Genomic DNA, 12,623 nt, shown 5'->3' with positions numbered 1-12,623 from the left:
GCTAGGGAATGACACTTCCCACACTGCAGGTCTTTCCACATCTGTTAATGGAATCAAGATAATCTCACACAAACAAGCCATCCTGATCTAGACAATCTCTCATGTGGATTCCTTTCCTAGGTGACTTTAGATTGTGTCAAGTTGACAATTAAAACCAATCAGTTCACACAAATCATGATGTTATTAAATTGGCCTTTTGTTTTTCACCCATGGACACTAATCTAAAAGAATCCATTTGAGTTTGTCCTAGTTTGGGTGGCCACCTGGAAGTGGGCTTTGAGGTTACATGGTAATTCTGTGTCATTCTTGAACGGGACACCAGACTTTTCCAAAGTAGCTGTAGCATTGTAGATTACAACACTAATGTACAAGGAGTCCATTTGCTCCTTATCCTCTCCAACTTGTATGTTATGTTATCTGAAGGGATCTTAATGAGTTACTGGTAGGCCTCTGAGATCTAGCCTGTTCTTTGTTTATCTCACTCTACTGCATCTTGTGTGGCATTCTGAAATCATTTATTTTTCAAATATTGTACATATCTTTAAATTTTAAGCTTTCTTATGAAATTATTTTAATTAGGTAACTTGGTTCTTTGACGATTCCCTACATGTATATTTATTTTCTCCCCACTGCCTTTTATTTCCCCCCACCTCTATTAAACACTATCACCCTTCACCAAAGTACAGTTCCCTTGCCCAGTTTTTTTATTTTTGTTTTATTTTGTGGCCTATTGATTTTAACTTTCCACATAACCACATAACTTGGAACTGACCCTGGTGGGCCCACTGCTTGGAATACAACTGAAGACAATGACTGCCTTTCTGCCTCCTCTTCTGTAGGGTTCTATGAGCTTTGAGGGGAGGGAGATGATAAAGATATCTCATTTAGAGTTATGTGGTCCAACATCTCTCTCTCTATATATATGTAATGTCTGGCTGTGGGGTTCTGATTTTGTTCTTATCTGTTGCAAGAGGAAGGCTCTTCCATGATACAGAATCAGGTACCAATCTGTGAGTATAGCAGAATATCATTAGGAATAACTGTATTGTTACCTTTTTTTTAGACTAGTAGTATTTGGCTTTACCCTGGGTCTTTGGACTACTTAGTGTCTGGTTCTTAGTCACTCAAGCAGTGACAGCTATGTATTTCATTTCATGAAATGATGTCAAATTGCACATCATTTGATTACCAGTTGGTCACTCTCACAAGGTCACCATTACTCTCACATATTTTGTAGGCAGTTCAGATCAGACTTTAAGGATTGGTTGGTGTTTAGGTTTCTCTTTAGGTAGCATGCAGAATAACTTTCTTTTTTTTATATTTTTATTACATATTTTCCTCAATTACATTTCCAATGCTATCCCAAAAGTCCCCCATAGCGCCCCCCACTTCCCTACCCACCCATTCCCATTCTTTTGGCCCTGGCATTCCCCTATATTGGGGCATATAAAGTTTGCAAGTCCAATGGGCCTCTATTTCCAGTGATGGCCGACTAGGCCATCTTTCGATACATATGCAGCTAGAGACAAGAGCTCCAGGGTTCTGGTTAGTACATCATGTTGTTCCAACAATAGGGTTGCAGATCCCTTTAGCTCCTTGGGTACTTTCTCTAGCTTCTCCATTGGGAGCCCTGTGATACATCCAATAGCTGACTGTGAACATCCACTCCTGTGTTTGCTAGGCCCCGGCATCGTCTCACAAGAGACAGCTATATTTGGGTCCTTTCCGCAAAATCTTGCTAGTGTATGCAATGGTGTCAGCGTTTAGAAGCTGATTATGGGATGGATCCCTGGATACGGCAGTCTCTAAATGGTCCATCCTTTCCTCACAGCTACGAACTTTGTCTCTGTAACTCCTTCCATGGGTGTTTTGTTCCCAATTCTAAGAAGGTGCACAGTGTGCACACTTTGGTCTTCATTCTTCTTCCGTTTCATGTGTTTATCAAATTGTATCTTATATCTTGGGTATCCTAAGTTTTGGGCTAATATCCACTTATCAGTGAATACATATTGTGTGAGTTCTTTATGATTGTGTTACTTCACTCAAGATGATGCCCTCCAGGTCCATCCATTTGGCTAGGAATTTCATAAATTCATTCTTTTTAATAGCTGAGTAGTACTCCATTGTGTAAATGTACCATAATTTCTGTATCCATTCCTCTGTTGAGGGACATCTGGGTTCTTTCCAGCTTCTGGCTATTATAAATAGGGCTGCTATGAACATAGTGGAGCATGTGTCCTTTTTACCGGTTGGGACATCTTCTGGATATATGCCCAGGAGAGGTATTGCTGGATCCTCCGGTAGTACTATGTCCAATTTTCTGAGGAACCGCCAGACTGATTTCCAGAGTGGTTGTACAAGCTTGCAATCCCACCAACAATGGAGGAGTGTTCCTCTTTCTCCACATCCTCGCCAGCATCTGCTGTCACCTGAATTTTTGATCTTAGCCATTCTGGCTGGTGTGAGGTGGAATCTCAGGATTGTTTTGATTTGCATTTCCCTGATGATTAAGGATGTTGAACATTTTTTCAGGTGTTTCTCTGCCATTCGGTATTCCTCAGGTGAGAATTCTTTGTTCAGTTCTGAGCCCCATTTTTTAATGGGGTTATTTGACTTTCTGGAGTCCACCTTCTTGAGTTCTTTATATATATTGGATATTAGTCCCTTATCTGATTTAGGATAGGTGAAGATCCTTTCCCAATCTGTTGGTGGTTTTTTTGTCTTATTGATGGTGTCTTTAGCCTTGCAGAAGCTTTGTAGTTTCATGAGGTCCCACTTGTCAATTCTCGATCTTACAGCACAAGCCATTACTGTTCTATTCAGGAATTTTTCCCCTGTGCCCATATCTTCAAGGCTTTTCCCCACTTTCTCCTCTATAAGTTTCAGTGTCTCTGGTTTTATGTGAAGTTCCTTGATCCACTTAGACTTGACCTTAGTACAAGGAGATAGGAATGGATCGATTCGCATTCTTCTACATGTTAACAACCAGTTTGTGCCAGCACCATTTGTTGAAAATGCTGTCTTTCTTCCACTGGATGTTTTTAGCTCCCTTGTCGAAGATCAAGTGACCGTAGGTGTGTGGGTTCATTTCTGGGTCTTCAATTCTATTCCATTGGTCTATTTGTCTGTCACTATACCAGTACCATGCAGTTTTTATCACAATTGCTCTGTAGTAGAGCTTTAGGTCCGGCATGGTGATTCCACCAGAGGTTCTTTTATCCTTGAGAAGAGTTTTTGCTATCCTAGGTTTTTTGTTATTCCAGATGAATTTGCAGATTGCACTTTCTAATTCGTTGAAGAATTGATTTGGAATTTTGATGGGGATTGCATTGAATCTGTAGATTGCTTTTGGCAAGATAGCCATTTTTACAATGTTGATCCTGCCAATCCATGAGCATGGGAGATCTTTACATCTTCTGAGATCTTCTATAATTTCTTTCTTCAGAGACTTGAAGTTTTTATTATACAGATCTTTCACTTCCTTAGTTAGAGTCACGCCAAGATATATTATATTATTTGTGACTATTGAGAAGGGTGTTGTTTCCCTAATTTCTTTCTCAGCCTGTTTATTCTTTGTGTAGAGAAAGGCCATTGATTTGTTTGAGTTAATTTTATATCCAGCTACTTCACCAAAGCTGTTTATCAGGCTTAGGAGTTCTCTGGTGGAATTTTTAGGGTCACTTATATATACTATCATATCATCTGCAAAAAGTGATATTTTGACTTCATCTTTTCCAATTTATATCCCTTTGATCTCCTTTTGTTGTCGAATTGCTCTGGCTAGGACTTCAAGTACAATGTTGAATAGGTATGGAGAAAGTGGACAGCCTTGTCTAGTCCCTGATTTTAGAGGGATTGCTTCAAGCTTCTCACCATTTACTTTGATGTTGGCTACTGGTTTGCTGTAGATTGCTTTTATCATGTTTAGGTATGGGCCTTGAATTCCTGATCTTTCCAAGACTTTTATCATGAATGGGTGTTGGATCTTGTCAAATGCTTTTTCCGCATCTAACGAGATGACCATGTGGTTTTTGTCTTTGAGTTTGTTTATATACTGGATTACGTTGATGGATTTCCGTATATTGAACCATCCCTGCATCCCTGGGATGAAACCTACTTGGTCAGGATGGATGATTGTTTTGATGTGTTCTTGGATTCGGTTAGCAAGAACTTTATTGAGGATTTTTGCATCAATATTCATAAGGGATATTGGTCTGAAGTTTTCTATCTTTGTTGGGTCTTTTTGTGGTTTAGGTATCAGAGTAATTGTGGCTTCATAGAATGAGTTGGGTAGAGTACCTTCTGTTTCTATTTTGTGGAATAGTTTGTGAAGAACTGGGATTAGATCTTCTTTGAAGGTCTGATAGAACTCTGCACTAAACCCATCTGGTCCTGGGCTTTTTTTAGTTGGGAGACTATTAATGACTACTTCTATTTCTTTGGGGGATATAGGGCTGTTTAGATCATTAACCTGATCTTGATTCAACTTTGGTACCTGGTATCTGTCTAGGAACTTCTCCATTTCATCCAGGTTCTCCAGTTTTGTTGAGTATAGCCTTTGGTAGAAGGATCTGATGGTGTTTTGGATTTCTTCAGGATCTGTTGTTATGTCTCCTTTTTCATTTCTGATTTTGTTAATTAGGATGCTTTCCCTGTGCCCTCTAGTGAGTCTGGCTAAGGGTTTATCTATCTTGTTGATTTTCTCAAAGAACCAGCTCCTTGATTGGTTGATTCTTTGAATAGTTCTTCTTGTTTCCACTTGGTTGATTTCGCCCCTGAGTTTGATTATTTCCTGCCGTCTACTCCTCTTGGGTGAATTTGCTTCCTTTTGTTCTAGTGCTTTTAGTTATGTTGTCAAGCTGCTAATGTGTGCTCTCTCTAGTTTCCTTTTGGAGGCACTCAGAGCTATGAGTTTTCCTCTTAGAAATGCTTTCATTGCGTCCCATAAGTTTGGGTATGTTGTGGCTTCATTTTCATTGAACTCTAAAAAGTCCTTAATTTCTTTCTTTATTCCTTCCTTGACCAAGGTATCATTGAGAAGAGTGTTGTTCAGTTTCCACGTGAAGGTGCAGAATAACTTTCTATTTCAAAGACACTACAACATGGGAGTGAAGGCTCTATGTAGCTCAATATCTTTGTGTTCAATGAGTTGTGAAGGTATTATCCTTAGCAATGGGGCCTTGTTCTCAGTTATGGAGAGAAACCTATTGTCTTGGCAACAACCTTGGCTGTTTGGGGATTTTCATGGGGCTCTTGACCAGCTACTCAATTAGATGAAACCCAATCCTGGTACTGGAAGATTTGCTTGGTAACAAGAAATGGCCGGTTCTGTTTCCTTTGTTATTTGCAGACTTCATTAGGATTGTCTTCATGCATTATATAGGAAGCTTTCAGTGCCCTAGGTTTTCAATACACTCCTCAAATGACCTTTAGTTCTAGCTGTCTCACCCTTCATTCCTTCCTTCAGTCTCATCTCCCCTACTCCTTCCTACTTGATCATCTTGTTCTTGTCCCTCCCACTCTTTTACACCCATACAATCTATTCCATCCCCCACCTCCCAGGGGATCCATATGTTCCACCTAATCCCTTCCTCTGTGCCTATCCTCTCTGAGGGTATGGGTTGTAGCTTGGTATCATTTATTTTATAGCTAATATTCAGATATAAGTGAATAAGACCATATTTATTATTCTGGGCCCAGATTACCTTACTCAGGATGATTTTTAATAGTTTATCCATTTTCTTGAAAATTCCATGTCATTTTTAAAGAGCTGAGTAATACTCCACCGTGAAAATATACTACAATTTCTTTATCCATTTATCAAAATGGGAAGCTATGTTGTTTCCAATATCTGGCTATTATGAATAGAGCAGCATGGAACATGGTTGAACAAGTGTCTCTGTGGTAGAATGAAGAGTCCTTTGAGTGTATGCCCCAGAGTGGGATAGCTGAACTTAAGGTAGATTGATTCCCATTCTACTGAAGAACTGCCACACTAATTTCCACAGTGGCTGTACAAGTTTGTAGCCCCATAAGTAAAAGATAAGTGTTTCCCCTACTTGCACCTCATATTGCTTTATTGATCTTAGTTGTTCTGACAGGTATAAGATGGAATCTTAAAGTAGTTGATTTGCATTTTATCTGGTGACTAAGGATGTTGAACATTAGCAAACACAGAAGTGGATGCTCACAGTCAGCTATTGGATGGATCACAGGGCCCCCAATGGAGGAGCTAGAGAAAGTACCCAACAAGCTTGGGGGATTTGCAACCCTATACGTGGAACAACAATATGAACTAACCAGTACCCCCGGAGCTCATGTCTCTAGCTTCATTTGTATCAGAAGATGGCCTAGTTGGCCATCAGTGGAAAGAGAGGCCCATTGGTCATGCAGACTTTATATGCCTCAGTACAGGGGAATGCCAAGGCCAAGAATTGGGAGTGGGTAGGTGGGGGAGTGGGTTGGGGAGCATGTGGGGGACTTTTGGGATAGCATTGGAAATGTAAATGAAATAAATACCTATATATATATATATATATATATATATATATATATGCTTCAAAAAAAGAGCTTTTCAGCCATTTGAGTTTCCTATTTTTAAAATTTTCTAGTTAATGTGAACTCCATTTTATAAATTGGATTATTTGTTTTCTTGATAGTATTTTAAAATTCCATGTGTATGTATGTATATATATATATATATATATATATATATATATATTAGATATTAGCTGTCTATCAGATGTGGAATTCACAAAAAAATTATGTTCCCATTTTGTAGACAGCTTTTTCCAAATGATGGTATCTGTTTTCTTACAGAATCTTTTCAGTTTCATGAGCTCCCATTTTTTAATTGTTGATCTTAGTGCCCATGCTAATGGTATTCTGTTCAGAAAATCTATGAGTTTAAAGCTATTCTCCACTTTCTCTTCTATCAGCTTCAGTGTACCTGGTTTTATGTTGAGGCCTTTGATTTATTTGGAGTTGCATTTTGTGCATGTTGATAAAAATTTATCTATTTGCATTCTTCCATATGTTGCCATCCAGTTTGGCAAGCACCATTGTTGAAGATAATCTCTTTCTTTCCTATATGTATTTTTGGCTTTTTTATGGAAAAGCAAGTAAGTGTCTGTCCATAGGTGTGTGAGTTTATGTCTGGGCTGTCAATTCAATTCTATTTATCAGTCTTAACCACTGAGCCATCTCTACAGACCCAGGATATGTCTTCTATTTATGGTTTAGTTTTCATGTGATATATACCAATAAAGGGATGGAGTTTTGGATTCTTTGTTTTCAAAAGGTGATGAGTTGTATGTCGGTCTGTACATGCTGCCTTAGAGCTGAGTTCAGAAACATCACATGCTGGGCGTGGTGGTGCACGCCTTTAATCCCAGCACTCAGGAGGCAGAGGCAGGCAGATTTCTGAGTTCAAGGCCAGCATGGTCTACAAAGTGAGTTCCAGGACAGCCAGGGCTATACAGAGAAACCCTGTCTCAAAACCAAAAATAAACAAAAATAAACACAAACAAACAAACAAACAAAAAACCCTAGAAACATCACATTACTCTCTTCTTGACTCTGAGTAAGGTCTTGGTCTTGAAGTTGCCCTTATTCAATTTGAGTTGCTAAACCACAGCAAGTAGATGCCTATGAGAGTCAGCTGACTTAATCCAGCCCTTAGCTTCAGATGGCACTAAGTACCTCAGATGTGATGTCATTGTAACCATTACTCTTATTTTTTTTTTAAATAAAGGAGATTAGGTTTACTGAGGAGCAACAGAAGGATAATCAGATTTTTGAGAAACCCAAGACAGAAGATGGGCACTCATCTGTAGCTGGCTCAGAGAAGAGTAAAATTGAAAAGATTAACTTTGGGAAAAGTCATATGACCAAGAGATTGGAGCCAAGCTTAAACTGGAGAGTAACTGTAGATTACAAAGAGTAAGCTGTGGTTTACGTGGGTTTTCTGATGCATCTTTAATCACTACATGTTTGCCTATTTTTTTTTCCTGGAATTGTATGCCATGTTAGAAAATACAGTGTGTATTTGCATGTCTTTCCTGTTTGATTCCCTTTTTCCTTCTTTACATATCCCAAGTGGAAAAATATAGTGGCAAGAGTGCTTGCACTTGGACAGCTGTGATTGGAGTAAAACACTTGTTACTTTTGTATAGTAGGTCAATTAAGAGCAAGTTATATGAGGTAAAAATGATGCTAACATACACTGGGAAATATCGTGGCATATTAACATGTAATGGTAGGGAGAATGTTATGATCACACTGACATGGAGCTCATCAGGAAAACTTTTGTAGCAGTAGTGTAAGCAGAACTTAATACTTTAGGAAGGATGGAGTGTCAGTGGTGTTAACAGATCTATATAAAGCGGATACTGGGACACTGTCTTAGTTAGAGTTGCAATTGCTATGATGAAACACAAGGACCAAGAGAAACGTGGGGAGGAAAGGGTTTATTCACTCAAACTTCCAGATAACAGTTCCTTGTCAAAAGCAGTGAATGCAGGAACTCACATAAACCAGAACCTTGTAGGTAGGAACTGATGCAGAAGCCATGAAGGGGTGCAGCTTACTGGCTTGCCTAGCCTGTTTTCTTATAGAACCCAGGACCACCAGCCCAGGCATGGCCCCACCCTCAACTGAGCCCTCTCTCATCAATCACTAATTAAGAAAATGACCTACAGTCTTGCCTTTCTACATCCCAATCTCATGGAGACATTTTCTCAATTGAAGTTCCCTTCTTCCTGATGAGTTTAGATTGTGTCAAGTTGAGATAGAATTATCCAGTGGACATACTAAACATAAGAAAATAGTAAGTAAAGATTAAAAATTATTGCTACTCAAAGGCTGAGAAGACAGCTCAACCAATAAAGTGTTTGCCTTGTAAGCGTGCACAACCTGACTTTAATTCACAAGACTCAAAAGCAGAAACAAAACAGAGCAGATGTAGTGGTATATACTTGTAATTTCCCCATACTGATGGGGAAATGCAGATAGCTGGATCCCTGGAATTTTCTGGCAGCCAGCTTAGTCTACTTGCTTGATTCCAGGCCAGCAAGAGACCCTGTTTCAAATAAAAGGTGACAGTGCTTAGGGAACAGTGCACACACACACACACACACACACACACACACACACACACATACACACACACACACATGCTTGTCCTCTGGCCTCCAAATGCATGTGAACACACATGTTCACCTACATATATGGAATATACATGTATATGTAGATGCATCCCCCCTCAAACATGCACACACACACACACACACATGCACACTTACACATGCATGCACACACACACTCACATATGCACATGCACATACAAGTGTGTGTCATTGCTACTCAAATTTGGGGGTTGTCAGAAGTTCCTAGAGTAAATTACTCATGTTTCCATTAACAAGAAGCCGAAGTTATTTAACTTACAAAGAAGAAATAGTTGATTATGGGTCATGATTCACCAGTACAACATACTGAAGCTCAGTTTTGTAATATATTTATTTAGCCACAAAAGCTCTCTAAAGGATAGCCAAGAGGAAAAACAAGGAAGATTGGAAAAGTCATCATCGGCGTCTGTGGCCCCAAGCCGTGCACAGTTACATCGGTAAGTTTTGGTTGGTCTGGTCATGCTCTTATAGCCACCCACACAGAATGGCCAGCCGCCATGCTGGTTAAAGGCCTCCTTAATACTATACCAGGGACCCAGGGTACTTAACATACTGATGGTTACTAGTGATGCAAGTAAAAATGAGGGTGATGGAGTGCTTTAAGTATACTCTAGGATGCACTTCTAGTGCAGTTGTGTGGATCAGAGTTAGGGCTTGCTATGTACTAAGGAAAGAAATACATCTAAGTTAGAGTGGAGAATCCAGTGGAGTGTATACTCCCAACTTGTCTTATCTCTCATGTCCTAACAAAGTTGTGACATGTGTCTGTGTCTCTTTGCTTATAGATGACTCCTCTAATTCTATAGAGACATATGTAATTTCCAATTAAAAAAATTTACACAAGGCCAGCTATGAGCATTGGGTATGCTTTTCAGTTTAACAACAACAACAACATAGCATAAAGGGCTGGCCATTAGTGTTGGAGGGTCTCCTAGCAGTGATAGGAGGAAAGGGAGAGATGCTCATAGAAACATGTGCACACTCAATCTAAAATACAGCCTTTAAGATTACCCTTACTGCTGTGATGCTAGCTTTATGTTTAGCTGACTATAATACATTTATTCAATGTGTTTAAGAATTTTTGTTGAAGCTTTTTTATTTTGAAATAATAATGGGCTCATAGGAAGCTGCAATGGCAATGCTCTCAGTATCCTCTACCCTGCTTCCTTCAGTGACAACACTACAGAGTCACAGCACCATGACATAACCATGCTTCAGTGAGTGTGTCATTTACCCATGGATGCTAGGGTAAATTCACCCCATATTATAATGACAGCATTCAGAACACAGAACTTCCCCACACGTGGGCTTCCTCATGTTACCCCTCATGGTCACATCTAGTCTCATCTCTAACTCCAGTCGACCATTCCTCTGTTCTCCAGGGCACTGATTAGTATTTAAGACTTAAGTGACCTTTCAGTGTTTGCTGTTTCTCTCTACCATTTTCTCTCTTTCCCTACATTTCTGTGGCCTACTTAAGCATTTTGATTTGTCTGTAGTCTTTTGGGATGCATCTCTTTATATATCTGTATTGCCTTTGGTCCAGGTGGGTTTGTGTGCATGGCTGCATGCATGCATATGTGTATGTGTGTGTGATGAATACTATTTGCTAATACTGTCTTTTAGCAGATGTGTAAAAATCTTGTTTTTCTTCTGAGGCTCACAAGGCATTGATGTCATCTGCTACGTGAGTACAGATTGTTGTGTTATTGTTATATGTGTCACACTGTAGCTAATACGGAGGACTTTGTGTTACTGTTCTTAGTAAGGGTGGTGAGAAGGTTGAGGAGATTGTCAGCGAGAGCTCCTCAGAGAGTGAGGAGGATGAGGAGCCTCCCGACCACCGCCAGGAAGCCAATGCAGACCTCCCTTCCGAATACTGGCAGATTCAGAAGCTGGTGAAATATTTAAAGGTAAGAAAAATCTTTACAGTATTTAGTGGAAATTCTTTTCTAAATACATGACATGGCCCTTAAGTAAGAGCAGTATGCACTGTGGTTGTCATTTGCGTATACAAAGGAAAGGTCTTATTATTCTGAGCAATCAAGCTTAGACCTTGTAAAGCACAACCTAACTAGCACTAACCTAACTCTCTCCTGGTGTGTGTGTGTGTGTGTGTGTGTGTGTGTGTGTGTGTGTGTATGTGTATGACAGTGTTGGGGGGTTAGGAATTACTGTGGTCAATAGCAAGTGTTGACTTAATCTGTGTTTCATGATTTTCATTTAGTATGATAGAAAAAGCATGGAGCTTTTCTTAACTTGGATCACTGGCTAGTAGGTGGCTATTGAAGAGTTTTGGCTTGATCCTCAATATCAGCAATGAAGTAGATGAAATACCTGCACCACAGGACCTTTCAAGATTGAGAACCTTGTTTGAAATATGTATTGTAGCATCTCATATAGTAGGTGCTTAAAATATGCTTCACTTTTTAAATAAGGTTATTTGTTTTCTGGAGTCCAGCTTCTTGAGTTCTTTGTATATATTGGATATTAGTCCCCTATCAGATTTAGGATCGGTAAATATCCTTTCCCAATCTGTTGGTGGCCTTGTCTTATTGACAGTGTCTTTTGCCTTACAGAAGCTTTGCAATTTTATGAGGTCCCATTTGTCGATTCTTGATCTTACAGTACAAGCCATTGCTGTTCTATTCAGGAAATTTCCCCCTGTGCCCATATCTTTGAGGCTTTCCCACACTTTCTCCTCTATAAGTTTCAGTGTCTCTAGTTGCATATGTAGCAGAGGATGGCCTATTTGGCCATCAATGGGAGGAGAGGTCCTTGGTCTTACAATGATTATATGCCCCAGTACAGGGGAATGCCAGGGCCAGGAAGTGGGAGTGGGTGGGTTGGGGAACAGAGCAGGGGGAGGGTATAGGGAACTTTCAGGATAGCATTTGAAATGTAAATGAAGAAAATATCTAATAAAAAAATTGAAAAAAAAAAGATATGGCTCACTTCCATGTCTCTCTCAAGTCAGAAGAGACATGAAAATACCTTACATGATGAGTAGCCCATAAGAAGTATATAAATATTTTAATGGAGGAAGGGTCAAGGAAAATAGGCTACTGCAGCTCAAATTAACATTTCTTGCTGCTCTGGTAAAGCCTTCTTTAAAGCTGAAGTCCAAAATTATAGGTGAAAAAGAATGGGACAAAATATTTTGACTACTTTATATTTCTTCTTTTTTCCCATATCTTTGGCCAGATTGGCCAAGGCTAGTGCCTCCTCACCTCAAGATAGCATGTAAAACAGCTTTTGTGCGTGATTTGAGAATCTGACAAAGGCCCTCTGAATGGATGGTCTTGAAGATGTAAAAGAGCTGAGGAAACTGCAAGAAAAACAAACTCCCTCCTCTGAGGGACATTCCTTTGGTGAAATCTGCCAGAATTAGAATTTTTTTTTCCTGAATCTCAAATCTGCAGAAAAATTAGTGAAGAC

The 12,623-nt window shown here is 39.5% G+C and overlaps 1 protein-coding gene across 8 annotated transcripts in view; it reads left to right on the top strand.

Annotated features, from left to right (window-relative positions):
- The window catches only part of Odad2 (outer dynein arm docking complex subunit 2), a 220,973-nt gene that overhangs the window by 23,867 nt on the left and 184,483 nt on the right, over positions 1–12,623 (top strand). For all 8 annotated transcript variants that reach the window (XM_085833537.1, XM_085833542.1, XM_085833536.1 and 5 more), the window contains 3 exons: positions 7,754–7,941; positions 9,524–9,622; positions 10,951–11,098. In XM_085833537.1, coding sequence (XP_085689663.1) covers positions 7,754–7,941; positions 9,524–9,622; positions 10,951–11,098 — 435 coding nt within the window. The remainder of the gene's footprint in view (positions 1–7,753; positions 7,942–9,523; positions 9,623–10,950; positions 11,099–12,623) is intronic.

The sequence above is a fragment of the Mus caroli genome, unplaced genomic scaffold, assembly GCF_978045245.1.
Source record: "Mus caroli unplaced genomic scaffold, Mus_caroli_1 scaffold_19, whole genome shotgun sequence".
Taxonomy (NCBI): Eukaryota; Metazoa; Chordata; class Mammalia; order Rodentia; family Muridae; genus Mus; species Mus caroli.
This window is presented reverse-complemented; position numbering and strand designations above follow the sequence as displayed.